The 24197-nt window shown below is 35.6% G+C and overlaps 3 protein-coding genes and 1 pseudogene across 3 annotated transcripts; 2 read left to right on the plus strand and 2 right to left on the minus strand.

Moving 5' to 3' along the window:
* Nucleotides 1–2941: 2941 nt before the first annotated feature.
* On the plus strand, nt 2942–4055 carry LOC122295660 (glutaredoxin-C6-like). The gene has a single exon (XM_043104744.1). It carries the CDS (start codon nt 3121–3123, stop codon nt 3547–3549), a length of 429 nt encoding a protein of 142 aa, XP_042960678.1. The 5' UTR covers nt 2942–3120; the 3' UTR covers nt 3550–4055.
* Nucleotides 4056–18155: 14100 nt separating this feature from the next.
* On the minus strand, nt 18156–19347 carry LOC122295383 (annotated as a pseudogene).
* Nucleotides 19348–20732: 1385 nt separating this feature from the next.
* LOC122296600 (glutathione S-transferase T3-like) lies at nt 20733–21819 on the plus strand. The gene is made up of 2 exons (XM_043106402.1): nt 20733–21152; nt 21244–21819. Exons 1-2 carry the CDS (start codon nt 20733–20735, stop codon nt 21817–21819), a joined length of 996 nt encoding a protein of 331 aa, XP_042962336.1.
* Nucleotides 21820–22144: 325 nt separating this feature from the next.
* Nucleotides 22145–23392, minus strand: LOC122296601. The gene has a single exon (XM_043106403.1). The coding sequence runs from the start codon at nt 23390–23392 to the stop codon at nt 22145–22147; it is 1248 nt and encodes a 415-aa protein (XP_042962337.1).
* Nucleotides 23393–24197: the final 805 nt, after the last annotated feature.

Genomic DNA, 24197 nt, shown 5'->3' on the forward strand with positions numbered 1-24197 from the left:
TTTAATTAATTTTCCTATTGAAATATTTATTAATGTGACTAATTATTAATTTTGATAAAGATCTTTGGTTATACATTTAATATTAAGTTTGAAACTGGATTACATCATATATATATATATATATATGTTTTCTTCCATTAATTATGATCTGTATAAGGTACATGAGTTTGTTTTTTCGTCTAAAAAACCACTTATAGGATAAGATTAGAACAAAATATGTCTAAATTCCATCAATTTACGTTAAGAGTAATACCAGATACAAGTTTTGAATAAACAAATTTCATACAAGTCTTTTATAAAAAAAATGGGTTCCATTAATAAAGAATAGTTTTTTTTTATACTTTTTTATGTGGGGTCTACTTTTTTAGAAATGTTTGTATAAAGTTTATTTATTTGAGACTTGTAGATATCACTTTTCTTACGTTAATTTGATATATGGTTAAACGGGTTGTTTATTAAGGTCATTAAGCAACAAATTTTAATTTTACTCGTCATTCCACTATGGAGTACTACAATATATATACCTTTCACTATGAAATACCATTAATGGAAAATCTGAAGTTTTACTATTTTTGCTGGCATTGTTAAATATTATGGCCATATACTTCAACATGACGATTAGGATTGGCATTAGAGAAATTTGAATTGCAGCTAAGCATCTATTGAGAGAGACTTTGATAGGTACATATATAATCATGAACTTGCCAAGTTGGGAGTCAAGTTTTACAACATAGATTTTGAGTTTTTTGGGAAAAAAGAAAAGACAACGATGGATTGAATTATCAAGGTTGGATTTCTACTAAGTACTACAATAACAACATTCTTATTTACTAGACATTTTTTAGAAGATACTTAAATGAAAAATGATCTGTGCAAATTTTGCACAAGCCATTTTAGAAAAGAAAAATTCTATTTTCAAGACAGTGTGCTTTGGTGTATAGAGCACATATTTCGTATATAACAGTATTTGATTTGTAAGATAAAGTTTAAAATTTGAATATTATATATCAAATATTATATTTAAATATTATGTATGGTATGCTTTACACATCAATTTGAGAATAGAATAACTTTTAAAAAAATTATCCCATTTAAAAGTTTTAATTTTTTTTTAGATGATCATTTTAGCCATAGAGATCTCATGGAATTAAATCCACAAATCGATATGATTTGATATAGTAGGTTAGATTGTATAAAATAGATCTAACGTATTATATAAAATTATTATAATTTATAAATTTATTTTCATGACATTATTTTGTGATAGTAACGTTTATCTCCACTCTTTCTTTTCATTGTAAATCTCCATTTTTTTTTAAGTAAATACTCTAAGCCGGTTTAATCAGTAGGTTAAGTTGAGATGAATTGATATGAAAGTTTAAAATATTATATTTTAATATTATTATTATTTTAAAATTTAAAAAAAATTAAATTGAGATTTAAAAAAATTAAATTATTTATTATATTTTATATTAAAAATTAAAAAATTATAATAATTAGATAAAATAAATTCAATTAAGTTGAAGTAGATTGGCTAGCTAAACACGGCATAGAAAGTTGGACCATCCAAACTGTGGGTTGTCTTCCTTGTGCTGCTCCTAAATCCGGTGGAAATCTATAAATAATTATAAAAATATATATAAAAATATAAATATGAAAAAATAATAGGTGTAAAGTGGGGTCCAAAAGAGTGGGTGATGCAATCAATCCCTATTCATCTAAAAAAACATGTGGCAGACACCATACGTACCACCATCGACGGTGCGGACTCCTCCCAACACTTCCATCATTCATTATGACGGTGGGTCCCACTCCCCACACTACCCCCTTTCCCCAACTCCATTACCGTCACAGCAGCACACTGACATGCCAGGTGGACCTCCTTCATTGGCGCCTCCCACGATCTCTCCCCCAGCCTCAAGGGAAAGCAAAAGGCTATGCCACGTGTCGCTCTGGGAACGTCACGATGACGAGGAAAGTGTAGCTTCTCTCCGATGATTATGTCATCTTGCCGTGGGGCCTTTTGCCACGTCAGAAAGTCTTCCTTTTTTTATGTTTTCCACGACACTGGAGCCCCTGCTTTGGGTGACGTCAGGCGAGATTTAATTTTTAATTTTTATAATTATAATTTCTTTTATAATTTTTATTTTTACCGTTGGTTCGACATCGAAGTCAATGTGACGCAACGGGTGTGATTTATTTACTTATATAGTCTTGTTTAACAGGGCCATGTGATTGCCCCCACGCGCGCCACTCCACCGGCAAATATCCACGATTCCCGAACTAGCCCTATTTTAATGTTTATGTGAAGACTCTTAGCTGTTACCTCTTCACGCGCCTCACCTCTTCGTCCTATCCACTCTCCAATCAATTTTTGTTTTTTTTACGTGAATCAATGTACGGATTCAAAATATAACTTGAAAAAATATATTTGACTAGCACGTTTAACATTTTCTTTCCATAAAAATATTTTATAAAAAAATAAATTTATAAATTAATGTGACTTTATATGATATATTATAAAATTATTTTTATTATAAAGTTGATCTATCATATTATATAAAATTAAATTAATTTATAAATTTTTTTTTATGAATTTTTTTTTATAATTCTAACATTTTTTTTATTTATATTATCTTGAGTGTAAGTTATGAATGAAGATAAATAAAACTCCAAATATAAACTTTTACGTAAATATTCATAAATATTAACGTATCGTACACTCGATACGTATAATGTTATAGATAAAATTATGGATATACGTAACATTAGTCGTGACAATAACCACTCATGGAGAATAAACAAGGGCGCGTGGGAGTGGGGAATATCTCTGAGTTTCTGTATCTGACCACAAAAGTAATGAACTGGCAACGAAGAATGGAACCAAAGTAAGTAGAATACAGTGAGTTAAGTTAAGTAAGCACAGTAGTCTGTGATGTAAGCAACCACGCCATGACACCATCTTCCCCCTTCTCTCTTCCACTCTCTTTTATAAAACCATCAACACCCCTTCCACCCTCACACGCACACCCACTTCTTCTTCCCCCCACGCCCATCCCTCCCCGTTGACATCAATCCCACTATCTCTCTCTGTCGCTCTGAATCTCTCTTTCTCCGGCGATGCAAGGCCTCCGAAGTTGCTCCAACGACATCTTCAGTCTCAACCTTACCAGTACTTCCTCCACCTCCGCCACTTCCCTATCCATTGACATCGCCGAGTCCGCCGAGGCTCGAATCCGCCGCCTTATATCCGAGAACCCTGTCATCATCTTCAGCCGGTCTTCCTGCTGCATGTGTCATGTCATGAAGAGGCTCCTTGTCAATATCGGCGTCCACCCCACCGTCATCGAATTGGATGACGACGAGATCGCCGCGCTCCCTTCCCCATCCCACGATACAGACGTCGACTCCGACTCCCCCCGCACTCCTCCGGCTCCCTCCGTCTTCATTGGCGGCACCTGCATCGGCGGCTTGGAGTCCCTCGTCGCCCTCCACCTTAGTGGCAACCTCGCTCCCAAGCTCCGCGAAGTCGGTGTTCTCTGGGAATGATATTCGGTTCTCCGAGTCTCTGGGTTCCCTGCCTTATATTTTCCTCGTTGTTTTGTAATCGAAAACATCCTCTTTTTAAGGAAATGATTTTTCCTCTTTCTTTTCTATATTATTTGCTCTCGGTTTGACGGTCAATACTGATAAAAAAAACGCAGTAGCAGAAGAAGGAAGAAGAAGACGACGACGACGAAGAAGAAGAAGAAGAATATCTGCAAGTTTCCGTTCTTCTGGCGTTCCTTTGCGTGAGGGATACTCGCCCTCATAGATGCAACACGTGTACTTTTTAAAATACGTCGACGTTTCTTTTCGTTTACCGAGTCTTGATCTATTTAACTACGATAGTCGGTAGACTGGGGGGTCCCACCACGTGGGGCCTCTCGCCACTCATTAAGCAATCAGGACCGTCCATCTGTAATAATTGTCTGGTTATTTAAGTGTTTATTTTACTGTATTTTTCTGTTCTTTTCTTCTACTCTAAAATATATATACATTTCTTTATGTCCAAAGAATCAGCAGGTTTGTGTGGGACCGAGGAGCAATCATGGGAAGATCATGACCGTTAATCTTGTTGATCTGATTGATGTAAGGTGATGTTAGGTCGAGTCTACTTTGTGGGGTCAACAAATATTAAAAATAAGAAGAAGACCAAAACAAAAGATTGTGAAGATTGATAGATGTCAAAAAGACAGTGTGACAAAATTCCTCCAATTATTGCAATATTGGATCTTTTCATGACTAATATTGCAAATAAATGTTCTAAGAATTTAACCGATTTCATGTGTGCACTCCAACTAATACCATGAAGAATTAAGGCTTTAAATTTAGGCCTTTTAATTCAAAATTTGTGATGATTTAATCGGACTTAGGGTTTGATCATCACAAATTTTAAATTTAATTGGATTAAAAAACTTGTGATGATATAAATATGAGTTTGATCTGTGGATAGTGACTAGTCAAGTTTGGACTTCTCTTCCTATTTACTGTAATTCAAAGTTTTACCTAAAGGACTGTAGCTAGTTCAATATCAGAATTCTTAAAAGCTCAACAGATATGATAAATCTAGAATTTTGATCGATTTTAGGTTTGAATTTTGTTTTAATTAAGGTACTATAAATATTATAATCACATAGAATCTTAATTTACACAATTTCTTTTTTATATTTTTCTTGAAAAATATGAGGTGCTTAGATTCTCGTACATTTTGAAAGAAAATGTACCCAATTCTACTTATTCATAATGGTGGAGGGGCCGATTGCTTTCCTTTCCTAAAAAGTTTAATGGGCTTCACGCCATGTTATAAGGTAGATATTTGTGTTTTTGTAACAAAAAATCGAGAATAAATATTATTATATGAGTAATCCTACTTATAAATATGAGTTTTGCCAAGTATAAATAAAATGGCCTATTAATTTATTTAAAAATATTGATTTTTTTATATTTAAAATTTAAATTAATACAATTTTTAATAAAATCTACTTTTTAAATAATCACATTAGATTTATATATATATATTAATGCATAATTATGTTTATAATTAGATCTTTCCTATAAATATTACGAGTAATACTATTTATTATTTTATGATGTGATATTTAATTATTAAAAATTATTTATTATGTTTCACTTATAAATTTATTATCTACTTAAAAATAATTGATACATATGAGATAGAATGATGAGGAGAACTTGGGCACAAAAGGCTAGCTAGCACCTAAAAAGGGGCTGGAAAGACAAGACCAAATTTGTCACCTTCCCATCAGACAGTATTCAACCACCTTACTTATTGTTATAACTGTTTGTTGTTATTTTCAAAGGAAAAACAAACAAAATGAGAGCAGTGATCTCTTGATATAGATGCTTCAATTATCAAGGCATCTATATATATATATATAGCTATATAGCTTTGTATGGAGACATAGACACTGGCACATGATGAAAGAATGTAATAAGGAACCCACTCAGAAAACACAACCTAAGTTACTACTTTCACACTTTTGTTCAAGTTTAATGTCCCTGCTCCAAACAGGTTTTGACCTTTTTTTTATTTTTTCTTTTTTTTTTTCTTTGAATGAGTGGGCAGTACATGTGGGCTCAGAAGGCTAGAATTTTACCCATTTTTTGTTCAAATATTACCATGTAAATTAGTCATGTCAGTGTGAATTATACAAATACATAAGAAGTTTGTTGTGTAATATTTGTTTTCCCAATTAATTAGAGTTAATTAAATGCAACTTATTTGCCTTATGTATTAAAAGATTTTTAGTCTTTAATTTTTAATAATTAAGATTGATCTTAAATCAATAATAACAATTACAGTCGTGAGTATGCAAATACCGAATAATCACTTTTAAAAAAGTGAATAAATACAAAATTTATATGAAAAGAAATTAAATTTTGAGTAATGCTACATATAGTTGTGGAGTGTACAAACACCACGTAATCACTTTGAAAAATAGTGAGATTCATGATTAAAAAAATTATTATTTTTTTCATTTGGATTAGTATTAATTTATTTTTTTCAAAAAGATTATGCGACGCTTATATAATCACAATTGTAAATATTATTTTTTTAAAATTTTTAATAATAAATTTTACTATTTTTTAAAACGAGTACATAATATTTATATACTTTATAACTATATATGACATTAATCTTAAACTCAAGTGGCACAAATTGAAACGAGAGCATAGTTTTTAAAAATTTCCCATTTATTGGTTTGTTTTCAATTTGATAGCACAAGAAAATAAAATTGAGTAAAAAAATAATAAATTTTATTAACTAAGGAAAAGATATAGATGTGATGTGTGATAATTAAGGGCAAGAGTCCAACCCTCCCCACTTTACATCAATGGACCCATTTTTTTCTCCTTTAGATTTAGAAAAGACAGCTTTGTGATGACAATAGCGTCAACCCACCACAGCCACAGCCCAAAGAGTGCTTCCCTCTCCACCTTTCATTTTTTTTTAATAATTTATTATTTCTTCACCTCATTTGTAATCACACGTGTCACACATGCATTGGCTTCTATTTACCCCACCCATCCACTCATACCTTGCAACCCTTTACAGCTAGGAGGAGGGAGAATCTCCAAGAATCTCCATGAGATTCTTTCCCACAAGCACATTAAAATAATTTCGAGACGACTTTAAAAAATAGAGCATTTGATGTTCTTATGACAGTTCAACAAACGACATCACTACTCAATTCATGTATATTGAAAAGGTAAATAATTTTATTTACAATATATTTTATACATTTTATTGATATGATTAATAATATGATATAAAATAATTTATTTAATTAATTACATTAATAAAATATTTAAAGAATACGTAAAAATAATTACATGTAACAAGAAATAATATTTTACAATCATAAAATATGTACAAATTACACACTATTTTTTTTTTAAAAGGTAAATAAATTTGAAATTCACGTAAATACATCATTTAAAATTTTTAATTAGAAAAAACAAAATTTAGATTTATTTTATGAATTTATATTTTATTTTTTATTTTTTCTTCCAAATGAACAACCAATAAAGTTAAAATTACGCCGAGTCAAATCCGCGTGTGCAAGTGGCAAAAAGGTAATAGTGCAAAGAAGGAGAATGTAATTAATCCCTTATCTTATCATAATGAGAAATTAAGTGCAACTTTTTCTTTGCAATCAATTTATGTACATAGGGATTGACAAATATATATATATATATATATATATAATATAATATATAAAGGGTGATGTTAATATGCGGTTCAGTTTTGATCGCTGGCATGCTCATTAGTATAAATTTTATTTTTTATTTTTTGATTATATTTAAATATTTTTAAAAAATAAAAAAAAATATATTACTATATTAAAAATTATTTTCTTAATCATTAAGTAAAAAAAGAAATTAAAAAAATTAAATATATAGACGGTCAAAATAAAAAGACAAACTCATTAGACATATTAATATTTTATATACATATATATATATATAAATATTATAAAATAATATATAAAATGTATCATGTTTTGAAGTAATAAAAAATAAAAGAATTGTATGTGGAACACGAAAAGACGTGGAAGTTGGGCAGCCAAAGTGGCCCACTGAAAATTTGCTTAGGGGCAGGGAATTTAGGTGACGTTTTTGCTTAAAAGGTTCGAAAAGCCTCTTTTAAAAAACTTGGTGAGTAAATTACTTTAAATCAGAACTTTCCCCCTAGGTGGGGTTTTCATTTTTTTTTTCATTTTTTTAAATTTTGTTGTACATGAAATCTAGATATATAGTTATACAAAAACTTTAAAATTTAAAAATTTAAAAATTTATATCAATAATTAACATATTTTTTACATCAATATTGTGTTTGCTCTATCGATAAATAGACGTGTAAATAGATTTTATTTTTTATAATTTTATTATCAAATATATAATCAAGAATTCAATTTGGTCAAAACCCTATTTATTAAAGCTTTAGATCCCCTCAGTTAACACCTCCCCCATATAAATGTTTCAATGCCAAGTCAACGAGCTTACATCACTTCAAAGAGAACAAGCAGCGAGATTAACAGATTAACCGTTTTATGGTGATGAGATGAAATGAAAATTAAATAAAATATTATTATTATTATAAAATTTAAAAAAATTAAATTATTTATTATATTTTATATAATTTATTTTAAATTATAAAATAAGATAAAACGATGTTTATATCTTCTCTCTGAAGTCTCTGTCCTTTTTGTTTCGTTTTCCTTTTCCTTATCTTTTTTGCAACAAAGTCTTAGATGGTGGAAAGACAGTGGGCGGCGTGTCTCCTCCACATTATGGTATTATTGCAAACTAGCATGACGTATGGTGAATATTGGTGATAATGGTTGGGTATTGTCCAGTAGTACTAAATGCAATCTCCTTTAATGTGGGTCTTTAATTATTATTATTTAAAAATATATATATTTATCATGAAATTCTTTTGCCTTTAGCAGCAAAAGCATGGAATATTCTTTGTTCATGGGCTTTTGACTTCTTATCATTTATCATTAGGTTTTTAGTACGATTAATTATGTTTTGGGTTCACTTGACCCGAAGTAACGTCTGCAACTTTCTCCGTTTTTAAAGCTATCAACATCTCTCTTTGTTATATGGTATATTGTAAAATTATTTTTATTATAAAATAAATTTAATATATTATAATAAATTATATTAATTTATAAATTTAATTTTATATAATCTTTTTATATCTATAAATTAGATGAGGCTCTTGTTCTATTGGCTTGACGTCTTGTAGTAATGAAGTTATGCATAAGAGGACAATAGTCACAAGTTTGCCTAAAATGAGAGAGATAGTACACGTGTCATGGACTTACCAACCTCACTCTCTGACATGTCAGCTAACGTAACAAGAAGCTATTCAACATGCGTAGGCATAAAAAACATCCCCCATGCATGTATGATGTACCTAATCCATGTCATAAAGTAGACATGAATGAAGTGCAATGATGTAAAATACAAGAGCCTCAAAAAACAAGTGGCAAATGAATGTCATTATAAGTGGATGTGATACAGTAACTGCATTTCTCTAAGGTATACAACGTTCTCTGAGTGAATGTGATTCTCATCATTGCGTCATTGTAATCCACTTCCAACTGGTTTTGTTTTTGTCAAAGATCATATGTGAACGACCAAAACTAGTTAATTTCCTCCTACAGTCAACCCCAATTCATGACCAAAATGGCGGCTGCACCAGTAATTCTAAACATATTTGAAAGTGCCACACCACAAAATGAAGCTTTAAGTATCTCTGATCTGCCTTGTTTTAAATCTTCCTCAACCTGTAAAGGCTGCTTTGGTACAGATTTAGATTTATGGGAAATGCATGCCTTGTTTAGCCATGTGACCGACACTGATGACAAGCTTGCTGATGTGGGAGTATAGGCTGCCTGCCCTCTCTGAGCTCTAAGACTTCATTTGGATACTAAGAATATCTCAGATGATTCATAAATAGTAGTGAAATAATATTTATGAATAATAATGAAGTGGTAAGAGAATATTTGAGAATAGATGTAGTCCTAAACAGGCCCTAAGACTTGCTATACCTGTTTATTTCACTTTGTATCTGTCTTTTGTCAATCTCCCACTCACTCCAGGGCTTAGAATTCAAGTAAAAACTCTAGAAAATCTAAGCTCGTCATAAGCTGTTGTGAGCCAGATTGCTTGATCATCATCCTCCTGCATGCTATATACATCGAATATGACAACAATCCAGCACAGATGTCATGATTGCCCCAGCCACCACCCATCGTTTTCACAATGCAAACTCGGCCTTTGATTCTTCCGTGACAGTATCCCTTGAAATCCATCTCTGTTGTGTATGCTAGTCTAGAAAATGGTATATGCCTCGAGCCCTATGAACTTATGTGCAATATCAAGAGGATATATTAATATCAATGAGGCATGCCACACAGCAGTCTCACACCCAACATCTTAAAATTTTTAAGTGTAAAATAAAAGAGGGTAAAATAGTAAAATCACATATTTAAATGCTGTTAAAAAGTGCGGGGTTGACGTTTAGAATTTTTTTAAGATCAATATGGTACAATTGGTTGCAGCCCCTAGAAATAGAATTGGCAGATGCACAGAAAATGACCACTTCTTCAAAGTTTCCACTTCTTAACATGATTCTGTAGCGATCTTGGGTTTTTTTCTTTAAAGAGACTAAATCAAGACTCAGTAATTGAAAATGAAGACCGAAAACACCAACTCTGAGTTCCATTGTTGAACACATATTGGTTTGCTTCTGTAAAATAAAGAAAGAAAAATCACATAGGAGATGTTGTGCTGTTTATCAAATTCCAGCTCAACGTTTACTTCTATTTGATTGGTGGCCTTCTTCTATTTTTACGGAAAGTATTTGAATCTTCATGATCCAAGCATTAAGAGTTTGAAATTCCAACAATCTTGAGTTCCATTGTTGGACACATGCAGATATGTGAGCTTCTCAATCAATAGCCAAATTTGGATAAACTCTAGCAGTGATGCAAGCCTCCTTATCCCCACCGGCAGCCAAAGCTCTCAAAATCAATCTTATTAAGAAGATAAAATCCACACAAAGATAGAAAAAAGTTCTTAATAAATTGATCCACATTCTTATACCTGTATTTCTTTAAAGAATAAAGATTATTTAACACGAAAGAAATGGAAACTTCTTCCACCTTTATCTGGTAAGCAATTCACCAAACCATAGAGCTTATGAGGTATTCTGGATAAGTCTGTTCAAAACGAGAAAGATCTATACCATCTTCTAGCACTAAACTCAATACAGCTTGTTTAGTGAGAGTACAAAATAAGATAACTAAAGAGACAAAAAGGCATTCTTGCCATGTAATGAACCTCGTAAAAAACCAATTAGAACCAAAATGAAAACTATTCTACCATGCTTTGATCACTACACATGAGCACAACTCACTTTTCTTGCCGGCCTACTAAATATGCAAAAGAAGACTGCAGTTTGTTCTGATACCTACTAAATATGCAAAAGAAGATTGCCGTTTGTTCTGATAAATCTTTATAAGCCAAAACCAACAGACCAAGTAGCCGTCTAACGGACACCCAATTCGTCTCATCTTAGCACTGTCATAAAATGTATCGGAAGCATAAAAGAATTGGAGTCAGTAGGGGATTAAGAGGTGATTGCAACCTTGTCCATGCTATTCTCATAAAGCAGTGGGTCAGAAGTATTCTTGGTACTACCAAGTTTTGAATTTGATGGTTCTTAAGGTCATCTTCAGTGCACAAATGGAAGGTTTTTCCCCAGGAAGGAATATAGTTGAACCAGACCAGCAACCATTGATGTTGGACAGCATGGAAGGATTAAGGGTTGGTTCAAGATGAACCCAATGAACCCCAATGAACAAGATCATTTGATATTGAATGAACCCTTATAATATAATAGGTCTTGCGGTAAAATGAAGTTATATTAGTGTATCATAATTTTTAAATTGTTGCCTACAATTCTGAAGCTTCAAATTTGACCGGCAATTCACCTTGTTGTTCACTGAAAATATGGTTTGCCATGCTTCAAATAGACCATAAACCTAACAACCCACCAAAAGGAGAGTCCTTTCCCCCTTCAAGGAAACGTTTCTAAGTATCAATATAAAGTACATTTTCCAATTGGTCATATCAACAAGCATTTTAAATGATGTAGGGAGCTTTTCTGACAAGAGACGATTCTAAATAAAGGAGGGACGAAATTTAACGTGGTTCGGCAATTGCCTACGTCTACAACTGCTGTAATTTCACTATAAAAATAATTTTTACAGAAATCTCTCTCTCACCCACTTTGATGCACTTCTCTGCTGCACTCAGTCCGCACCCTTAAGCTCTCCTATTTATAGGAGAGCAGATCACTACGTTGCAGCAATTTGCTGCATGATGCTTGGGGAGGTGCCTAACAATACAAAAGAGCAAACGGTGCAACGGTGCATATTTTACTGTTCACTATTTTTGTCTCCACCTGCAACAATCTCTCACTTGGAGACAAATGAGTCTACATATCTTCATAGCAACTATCACAGCAACTTCAAGTCATGCTTTTAAGTACGAAGTCCAACTGAAGCTATACACAGCTTCAGTTTGTCAGCAGTAACTACTTTTGTGAACATGTCTGCTGGGTTCTCTGTTCCTCAAATCTTCTCAAGTATCAGCTGTCCACTATCGAGAAGAGATCGGATAAAATGGTATCGCAACTGTATGTGTTTTGTTCTGGAATGAAAGGCTGGATTCTTTGCAAGAAAAATAGCACTCTGACTATCACTGTGCAGAATACATTTTTCATTCTTCTTTCCCAATTCTTCCAAGAATGACTGCAACCAAACCATTTCCTTCCTTGCTTCAGTTATAACAACGTATTCCGCTTCTGTAGTTGAGAGAGCAACAATCTTCTGTAACTTAGAAGCCCAAGATACAGCTGTACCACCCAGCGTATACACAAATCCAGTAGTACTTTTTCTGTTGTCAACGTCACCTGTTAAATCAGCATCTACATATCCTTGTAGTTTTAAACCTGCTTTTGTAAAGCATATTGACGTATCTGAAGAGCCTTGTAGATATCTTAAAATCTACTTGACTGCTTCCCAATGCTGCTTTCCTGGATTACTCATGTACCTGCTCACAGCTCCCACTGCTTGTGCAATATCTGGCCTTGTACAGATCATGGCGTACATAAGACTACCAATAGCAGATGCATAGGGTATTCTGTTCATGCATTCTTGCTCTTCCTCCGTCTTTGGCAACTGATCCTTAGTTAGTCGAAAGTGACTAGCTAAGGGTGTGCTCACTGGTTTCGCCTTGTCCATATTAAACCTTCTGAGCATCTTCTTCACATACTCCTCCTGCGAGAGCTTGAGAGTATCATTAGACCTGTCTCTAATAATTCTCATACCAAGGATTTGTTTTGCAGCACCCAAATCCTTCATCTCAAATCGCTTTGACAACTGCCTTTTCAGTTTATTGATCTCCTCGATGCTTGACTCTGCAACGAGCATATCATCCACATATAACAGTAGGATAATATAAGAGTTGTAAAAGTTCTTCAGATAGCAACAATGGTCAGCCTGCAGTCTTGTAAATCCATTACTACACATGAAGTTGTCAAACTTCCGGTACCATTGTCGTGGAGCTTGTTTTAGGCCATACAAGCTCTTCTTCAGTTTGCAAACTAGATTCTCTTTTCCCTTCACTGAGAATTCTTGTGGCTGGTGCATATAGATGTCTTCCTCCAAATCACCATGAAGGAATGCAGTCTTCACATCTAACTGCTCAAGATGTAGATTCTCTGCAGCCACAATTGCCAACACTAGCCTGATCGTAGTCAATTTTACAACTGGGGAGAAAATGTTTGTGTAGTCGATACATTCTTTTTGTTGAAACCCCTTCACGACCATTCTGGCTTTGTAGCGCTTGCTACCATTGTGCTCTTCCTTAATTCTGTACACCCATTTATTATGCAAAGCCTTCTTACCTTTTGGAAGCTTAGTTAGCTCCCATGTCTGATTTGACATCAGTGACTCCATCTCATCTTGCATGGCTTTCTCCCACTTGATCGAATCTTTAATTTGTATAGCTTCATCATAACTTTCCGGTTCACCACTATCTGTTAGTAAGATGTAGTATAGAGATGGTGAGAACCGCTGTGGTGGCCTAATTGTTCTTGAAGATCTTCGAGTAACAGTGAGTGGTGTACGTTGTTCGATCTGTGTATCATCATTTTCTTGATCCTCGTTCTAATCAGTGTTAACTCGAGTAACATCAAAGTCAACAACCTCAGGTTTCTTTGGCTGTTCCTCAGATTCAGCTTGTGACTTAGCTTTGTACAGAATCTGCTCATTAAATATCACATTTCTACTTCTGATGATTTTACGATTTTTATCATCCCAAAATCGATAGCCAAATTCTTCATCACCATAACCGATGAAAAAACATTTTCTAGATTTGACTTCTAACTTGTTACGATCAGTAGAATCTATGTGAACATATGATAAACAACCAAAAACTTTCAAATGGGAAAGATTTACCTTCTTTCCGCTCCAGACTTCCTCTGGTAGATCGAACTTTAAGGGAACTGAAGGTCCCCGATTAATCAAATAGGCTGCAGTGTTAATTGCATCAGCCCAAAAACATTCAGGCAATCCTGAATTCAGCCTCATGCTTCTGGCACGTTCGTTAAGAGTTCTGTTCATGTGTTCAGCTACGCCATTTTGCTGCGGTGTCCCAGGAATAGTCTTCTGAAATCTAATCCCATTTGCAGCACAGAATTCTTTGAACCCTCCGTCGATGTACTCTCCTCTATTGTCTGACCTTAGACATTTTAACTTCAAGCATGTTTCATTTTCAACCATGGCTCTCCACTTCTTGAAAGTATCAAATGTGTCAGATTTATTTTTAAAAAATAAACCCATACTTTTCTGCTTGAGTCATCAATAAAGGAAACATAGTACCGCGATCCTCCAAGAGAAGTGACTGGGGATGGCCCCCACAAATCTGTGTGCACCAACTCCAACTTTGTAGATTTTGGAGTTCTACCATTTTTCAAGAAACTAACTTTTTTCTGTTTCCCAAAAATGCAACCTTCACACATGTCGAAATCAGTTGATTCCAACTTTGGTAACTTCCCCTTGGATAATAGTATTTTCATTCCTTTTTCACTCATATGACCAAGCCTTTGATGCCATAGGTTAGCATTTGCATCAGCAATTGCAATAGTATCTCTAATACTTGAAGTCATGTATAGAGTACCTGTTTTTGTGCCTCGAGCTACTACCATAGCTCCTCTTGTTATCTTCCATGTGCCACTGGTAAATAGTACCAAATGCCCACTAGCATCAAGTTGTCCTGCAGCAACCATGCACTTCCATTGGGCAGATTAATTGGTACATCTCCCATGCCTTCGATTTCCAATGCTTCACCATTTGCTAAGTACACCTTCCCGAAATCACCAGTGACATAATTCTGCATGATTTCTCGGTGTGCTGTAGTATGGAACGAGACTCCTGAATCTAACACCCAAGATTCAATTTGGTTGTCGACTGAAAGGAGTAAGGCATCTCGGAGCTCTTCTGTTGTGGCATTAACAGAGTCATGCTCATTCTTCTTCTTTGCTTCCTTACAATTATTTTTGAAGTGACCAATCTTGCCACAATTTCAGCACTGTACTTGTTTTCAGGATCTAGATTTACTTCTGCCTCTTCGGAACTTTGATCAGTCCCGATTTGAACTTCTACTAGCTCCTCTACCTCTCGTCTCGAGGTTTAAGGCAGAACTGGAAGTTGATGCTTCTCCTGTATCTCTTCTGCGAACTTCCTCACTAAGAATATGGTCCCAGATATATTGATACTTCATCTTTGTTTTGTCATAAGAATTGCTAACAGCTGTTCTCATGGCCTCCTAGCTTTTTGGCAATTGAGCTAGAACAATCAGTGCACGTACTTCATCATCAAATTCAATCCCCACTGAAGCTAATTGATTGATGATGGTGTTGAACTCATTCAGATGCTAAATAACTGGAGTTCCTTCTGCCATTCTCAAGTAGAATAGCTTGTACAGCAAATGCACTTTGTTATTGGCTGATGGCTGCTCGTACATGTCCGATAGAGCTTTCATCAAATCCGTCGTGGTCTTCTCCTTTCCCACATTGTGTGCAACTGATCTTGACAGTGTTAGTCGAATGACTCCCAACACTTGTCTATCAAGGAAACTCCAATTTTCATTGCTCATGTCATCTGGCTTTCTTCCTAGGAGTGGAAGATGTAGTTTCTTCCCATAGAGATAATCCTCTATCTGCATTCTCCAATAGGCAAAGTCTGTACCGTCAAATTTCTCGATACCAACACCTTTAGCTTCTTCTCCAGCCATAACTTTACAAATGAGTTCAAATTCAAACAAACAAAGATCACTGTTGCGTCTAAAACACTCGAATTAGCTAGAAACGAGTCCGGAATGATCCAAATAGTTTGTCAGTACTATTTGATCGTCGCGATGGAACTCCAACTGGCGTGATCTAGCCCAAAATGATCTGCAACACGTGGATGGTTCAGATCCAATGTACTAATGCTGAATCTCAAAATTTTGACTGTACGGATGATTCCGGAATGATCCAAATAGTTGGAAAGCACTATTTGATCATCGAAATCGGACTCCGAATGGCTTAGATCTAGCCAAAAAACAGATTTGAAAAATGGACGGTCCTAATCTGTTTGGCGTGTGAGATACACGCGCTTCACAGTGCACGTGACCAAACGTGGGGCGCGTGAGATACACGCGCTACAGTCTGTGTGCGCGTGGGGGAGAGTGAGGCGCGTGTGACACACGCGCCGAACCTCTGTAGGGCGCGTGGGGGGGTGTGGGCGCATGTCCTTCACGCGTCTTCAACCTCTGGAGCGCGTGAGGGTGCGTGGGCGTGTGTGGTGCACGCGTCTTCAACCTCCGGAGCGCGTGGGGGAGCGTGTGTTGCAGCAGATGCACGTGCCAATCTTCTAGGGGCGCGTGTAGGCTCGTCCGACCTCCATTTTCGATTCCGTTTGCCGCAACGGATTCGTCTCGACGTGAGGAACACCGTAGAGTTGTCAAAAATTGATTTTGAACAACTTGAATTTTCAGACACCTCGAACCAGTGCTCTGATACCAGTTGTAGGGAGCTTTTCTGACACAGAGACGATTCTAAATAAAGGAGGGATGAAATTTAACGTGGTTCGACAATTGCCTACGTCCACAGCTGCTGTAATTTCACTATAAAAATAATTTTTATAGAAATCTCTCTCTCACCCACTTTGATGCACTTCTCTGCTGCACTCAGTCCGCACCCTTAAGCTCTCCTATTTATAGGAGAGCAGATCACTACGTTGCAGCAATTTGCTGCATGATGCTTGGGGAGGTGCCTAACAATACAAAAGAGCAAACGGTGCAACGGTGCATTCGGTGTCTTTCGGTGCATATTTCACTGTTCACTATTTTTGTCTCCACCTGCAACAAATGAAACCAACACTTGTTCGATCTAGCAGAAAATATCGTTCCAAAGCTTGTATTTGGTGGGCCCTGATAGTATTTTATGACCAAGTTTGTGAGTATCTGAAACTACCGTGGATTTCCTGGTGCCTGAAACGTGAATGTAGCAAGGCGCTGAGAAAGTAGAAAGGAAAAAAGGACAAATACTTTAGCATAACAAAAAAGAAATTGTGGAAAACATACCATTTGGATCTTTGTATAAACTGCAGCCATTTTCTACTTACAGCATTTCAAATTAGAGGAACCAAGGACAAAGTCAACACGAATAAAATTGAAAGAACAAGAAAAGCTTATGATGCGAATAAAGGTAAGTCTGAAACAAAAAGAAGGATATGCTGGCATGGTGTTCATCTAGTGTTTAGGAGGTTGAAAGTAGCAGACAGTCCTGTAACTCAAAATGCATGAAGCTACAGCCCAAAGAATACATATATCCATCAGATTCAGAGCTCAATTATGGCTGTTGGCTTCACTTGGGAATGCCTCAGAATGAATGAAGTTTTTTCTAAGGAGAAATTGATCTACGTTTTGTTCTATTAATTTGTTTTGCTTTTTTTTTTTTTACAGAAGGGAGATTAATAAATACTTTCTATATCCAACTTGGATTTAGAATTTTAGACAGTAAAAAGTTCCATTATTTGTAGTATTCTAAATGCAACTATAAACCAGAGTCACAAGGGGATGAGTCATTCCATGGCCTTTCACATTGCATCTGAATTCAAGGGTTGGCCATTTAAAAACGAAGGCCACATGCCAATAATTAGAAAGATAATCCAGCAAAACCCAAAATGCTTACTTAAAACACCTAATTAAGTAACCCAAACTAATAGAGAACTCAAATGGGGATCAGAATGCCAAATATTTGATTTCCAGAAGCCCCAACTTTTAATCATTTTCAGATGTATCCTAAGATGATAAACATCAGAAAGTAATACCTGCCCCTACCTTTGCACACCTTACAATCAATCAAAACCGTATCTTGCACTGGGTAAATCAATTTTAAGGTAGAGTACTCTTATTACTGTCATGTTATTTTTCATTGCAGAAAAATGACAGGTATTTTCAGATACATGATCCATTATAAGGAAGAGTCCACCCTTTTATTCCAGTACAATCAAGACAAGCGACAAAGGGTTTCATAAAGAAAACAACTTAAAATGAAGTAAAAACCAGCCCAAAACCTACATCCCAACACTAGAGCTTGCAAGTACATGGATGCTTCATGAAAGCAGTCATATTTAGCTGGAATTTTCAATCACGAAATGTTTGATGATCTGCATCAACTCATTTGCTGCTTCGAAATTAGGATCAATGGTGAAGAAACCGTGTTGTTTTCCTTCAAACTCAATGTGCTTCATTTCCCCAGCATTTTAGCTTCCTAGCATAATCCTCGGCTCTCTCTTTCAGCAAATCACTCCCTCCAACTGCCACTAGAATGGGATCAAAGTCTATTAGTTCAAGATTGCAGCTTTGTGGCCCAAATGGGTTTACAAATGGGTGATCGGTAGTGTCTCCAGTTGATATAGATAGCCTCCCAAACCTGTCGATGAACTCCAAATTCAGAAAGGCTTCCTTTGGTTCTTTAAGCCTCAGGTTTTGTCCTAATTGTCCCCCCAAAAAATGGTGCTAGCAGGACATAACCTCTCACCTGTACCGGTGACAACTCCGACGACCACGCTCCGAGTCGAATAGCCGAATTATGAGCAATGTTCCCCCTGCCGTGTCAACAGAAATGACTACGCTCACTCATTTCCAATGGAAATTCGCCACGTCAGTCAGCCATGCGTCTGGTTCCTAAGACCCGGCTTGGGCTTGGAGTCACTTCACAGAAATATAACCATCCTCAATGGCAACCGTGAGCCGGGTCTGCGGAGCCAACCGATAGTCCGGAGAGACGACCACGGCTTGGAGCTCCAAAGCCAGGAGCAGATAATAGTTCTAACAGTTAGGCCACGCGCGCGACCCAATGCAAATCTGCCGCCGTGGATATAGTAAAATATGGGGAGCTTGGAATCGGAGTTGGAAGAGGAGGACCTAGATGCCGGCGCCCGCTTATATAGCCGTAGTTGAAAGTTGTTGACAACGTCGAAAATCACGTCTTTCCATAAGACGAAACCGATCTATGACGGGCACGTCGAAACTTGGTTTGGAGGAGCGAACAATGGAACCATCTCTATATACATGAAGGACACCTCTGCGTTCGTCAATTACGTAGGGAAGATTGGACATTTACCTCTTTCTCTCAAGCTCCGTGGAGAGAAGAGAACGAGAAGCGTAAAGAAGAGGAAGGATTAAAAAAAAAAAAAAGGGAAGAGAGGAAGAGTTTAAGATTTGGTTGCATTGGGGTGTTAAGTGGGGGAAGAGGAAGAGTTCAAAAGAGTTGGTTGGCATTTGGCTTGCTGCATACTGCATGGCATCTTGTTTTACTTCTTTTGTTTGTTTTTGTGAAGTGGGAAGAAAAGTTTTGGGTCCAAAGAGAAAAAGATGAAAAATTATACCTTTGCATGTGGAAGACACACATTTACCGATTTAATTTAAGAGAATTCAACATAAAACTCCTCTTACAAATAAAGTTTTAGAACGTCAGTAGTGTGAAAGATGAGTAAGAGCATTTGTAGTGGCCTCAACAAAGCTAAATAATAGCTAAAGAATAGCTAAAATGTGAAAAAAGCATCTACAATGGACTCAACAAATCCACAGTAAATTTAGCCTCCAACATTTTCACTAGCTAAATTTATTGAGTCAAATTCACTAGCTAAATAATATTTTTAATGTAAAATATTCTTCCCTCCCCGCTGCACCGAACAATCCCGCGTAGACCAATTTCGGCTCTTTCCCTCCTTTCATCTCCTTCACCAAAACCCACTAGATCCCCTTTCATCTCCTTCCCCAAAACACACAATTGCAACACAAAAACTGACCTGGAAATCTCAATTTCGGTGGCCGGAAGTCCCTCCCGAACTGCCTCCCAGCTCCAGCGTCTGCAGCACCGAAGGAAGAGCAACCGCAGCACCGAACGAGAGTTTGAGCAGCACCGGACGGACTCCATCGTCTCCCAGCTGCAGCACCGAACGGACGCACCGCCGGTAAGCCGCCGAATCCCATGCCTCCATTGTTGGGTCTCCTCTGTTTTTAATTTTTTTTTGTGTGATTTCTGGTGAAGGGCAGCACCGAACGGACGATTCTCTGGTGAAGGGCAGCACCGGACGACTCTCTGGTGAAGGGCAGCACCGGACGGTTGACACTGGCAGCATCGGACGGTAAATCCCAATCCATCGGCCAGTTCTCCTCTGTTTTGCTTAGTTTTTTTTTTTTTTTTGTTATGCATTTTCTGGAATCGACTACCGGACCGGATTGAGAAATTTAATTTTTGATGTTTGAACTTATTTGATTTTGGTGTATTGTGATGAAACCGAATTAGACAACCATAAATTCAGTAGTTGATATTTTGATGTATTAAAAACCGAATTAGACAACCATAAATTCAGTAGTTGATATTAAACATATTAAATATAAACCGAATTATGCATTGTGATGTATTGTGATGCATTAGACAAGTTTATATTTTTCTTGTGATGAAACCGAATTAGACAATATTTTTTTTTCATCCATTAGTTTATATTTTTCATATCTCTTGTTTAGGAATGGATCCATCCACTCACCGTGATGCTTACTTTACAAATCTTCTAAATAACAATGATTTTTTGATGAGTGCTACAAATGAACAAGAATTGTCTCCACCCCAAGTTGAGGTTATTGAAATTGAACCGAGTGGACGAAAAATACAACGGGGTAATAATTTTAGTAATGAGGAAGATTTGTTGCTTGTGGAGGGATGGCTTGAAACTTCCTTAGATGCGGTACAAGGAAAAGATCAAAAGCACACGATGCTATGGAAAAGAATTCATAAGTATTTTGAGGAAAACAAGAAATTTGACCGTTTACGCAACTACACATCTCTAATGAATCGGTGGTCGACGATTCAACAAGCTACAAATAAGTTTTGTGGTTACTTGGCTCAAGTCGAAGGAATGCATCCAAGTGGGTTTAACGAGCAAGACAAGGTATGTTTTGCACCTTTTAATCTTATTTTTTAACATGCTATTTTTTTTTTAAATCTTATTTATTTAGAACCATGGTCCTTTATGTATGTAGATTGGAAAGGCAAAGGTAATGTTCTTGGAGTTAGAGAAGAAGTCTTTTAACTTTGATCATTGTTGGCGGGTGTTAAGATTCCATCCAAAGTGGGTGGAACATATCGACATGGTGAAGCCGAAGAAGAAACCAAGTTCACATGATTCGACACCAAATTCAATAAATCTAGACGAAGATGAGGATTTTTATGTTGCATCTTCAAATTTGGAACGACCAATAGGTCGTAAAGCAGAAAAAGAGAAACGAAAGAGAAAAGAAATGACAAACTCTGACTCTCTTGTGGTACTAAATGAGATGGCGGAAATTAGAAAGAGTAAACTTGTGCTAATGCAAGAAGCACGTGATCATGACAATAAAATGTTGTGTCTTAGGCAAGAGGAAGTGAGTCTTAAGCAAGACGAATTACGTATTCAAAAAGAGAAGGTGCTACTTCAACAAGTGAAAACACGTCTTGAAGAAAAGAAAGAAGATGAAAGAATTATGACATTAAATACAAGTGCCATGCCTCCAATGCTACAACAATATTATCTTCAACGACAAATGGAAATACTTGCAAGTCGTGCTGGGAAAAACTAGCTGTATTTTTTGTTTATGTTTGTTAGAAAGATCACTTTGGCTTGACCATTATGGAGTAATGTTATATTTATGTTTGGACGATAATTTTATTTTCTTGTATTAAGTTTTATGGTTGTATTAAGGTTATGGAGTAAATTCATATTTATGTTTGTTAGATTAATCACTTCATATTGATCATTATGGAGTAATTTAATGCAACAAGAAATTTAATACAACCATACACTTAATACAACAAGAAATTTAATATAACCATAAACTTAATACAACCATAAACTTAATACAACAAGAAATTTAATACAACAAGACTTGTAAATACAACCATGTCTTATGCGGCACTATATTGTTGCCATAAGTGCTCGACGAGATCTGTTTGGAGTTGAGAATGGATTCTTCTATCCCTAAGAGCATGATGACGTTGAATGAATTCGCTAAATTCAGGTGTAGGGCCGGTTGACACTGGATCATTATATGTTTCTGGCAACTGATCATATTCGAACTCTTCTTCTCCATTGTCAGCCCGTTCATCTTCAATGATCATATTATGTAAAATTATGCATGCCATCATAATTTCATTGAGTGTTTCAATGTGGAAAAACCGTGCAGGTCCACGAATTATAGCAAATCGTGCTTGAAGCACACCAAAAGCATGCTCCACATCCTTCCGTGCAGACTCTTGGGCTGCAGCAAAATATTTTTTCTTGTTTCCTTGTGGAGCTGAGATAGTTTTAACAAATGTTGCCCATTGCGGATAAATTCCATCAGCAAGATAGTACCCCATTGCATAGTTATGACCATTAATAGTGTAATTAACAGTCGGAGTACGCCCTTGAGCAAGGTCAGAAAATATAAATGATCTATCAAGAACATTTATATCATTATGAGACCCCGACAACCCAAAAAAGGCATGCCAAATCCATAGATCATAAGAAGCCACTGCTTCTAAAATAATTGTTGGTTCATGGATATGACCAGAATACATACCATGCCAAGCAGTTGGGCAGTTCTTCCACTTCCAATGCATACAATCGATGCTCCCTAACATACCTGGAAATCCACGTTTCTCACCAACTGCTAGTAATCTAACAATGTCATCATTGTTGGGTTTTCTTAAGTACTCTTCAGAAAAAATTGAAACAACAGCTTTGACAAACATCTTTAGGCTTCTTAATGCAGTAGTCTCTCCAATCTTCAAATATTCATTCATAAAATCAGCCGCGACACCATATGCAAGTATCCTTAGAGCAACTGTTATTTTTTGAAGGGAAGAAAAACCAAGCCTTCCAGAACTATCTCGTCTTTGGACAAAATAAGGTTCATGGGCTTCTACTGCAGCTTGGATACGAAGAAATAGAGGACGACTCATCCGGAACCTCCTTCGAAAATATTTGTGAGGATAGATTGGAGGATCAGCAAAATAGTCGCGAAATAGATTTTGGTGGGCTTGCAATCGATCGCGCCTTATGAATCTACGTGTATTTTTAGAAGAACCACGTGAGCTTGATCCTTCTCCTTCCAAAACAAGTTGCCTCGCTATCTCAAATTCTTCGTCAGAATCTGAATCAATAAGTGTCATTTTGTGAAAAAGAGAACGATCCATTGAGAGAAAATGAGAATAAAAGGTTTCAAAGAGATACTTGAGTTGAAGTGAATGAAATTGTTGAAGAAATGTTATATTTTATAGTAAAAGTATATAACCGTTGGAGAATTATAGCCGTTAAAAAATATAACCGTTGATAAAATATAACCGTTAAAAAATATAGCCGTTGGAAAATATAGCCGTTAAAAAAAATAATACATTAATAATATACCCGTTAAAAAATATAGCCGTTGGAAAATATAGCCGTTAAAAAAAATAATACATGAATAATATACCTGTTAAAAAATATAGCCGTTGGAAAAATATAGCCGTTATAAATTTTAATACATCAATTATACAACCATAAACTTTAATATAACAATAATACAACCATATTATATTAATATAACAATAATACAACCATAAATTTTAATACAACAATAATACAATCATAAATTTTAATACAACAATAAACTTTAATACAACCATAATATTTAATATAATCATATTCAAATTACAATTAGAATTAAAATTTAATAAAAAGTTTAAAATCAATATTTTAATAAAATAGCTAAAGATTTGTTGAGTCTATTATTTGGTGTTACAAAAAGTGGCTAGCTAAAATTTGTAAAAGTGAAAACTTTAGCTAAATTTTAGCTAAAGTTTGTTGAGGCCACTACAAATGCTCTAATGCTAGATGGAGTGGTAGAACGTGAAAGTCTTGTATATTCATTTTTTAAAAAGTGAGATTCACTATTAAAAATCATGTTCTTTTTAATATATATATATTCGTAGGAAAAGG

Source organism: Carya illinoinensis, chromosome 15 (genome assembly GCF_018687715.1).
Source record: "Carya illinoinensis cultivar Pawnee chromosome 15, C.illinoinensisPawnee_v1, whole genome shotgun sequence".
NCBI classification, from domain to species: Eukaryota; Viridiplantae; Streptophyta; class Magnoliopsida; order Fagales; family Juglandaceae; genus Carya; species Carya illinoinensis.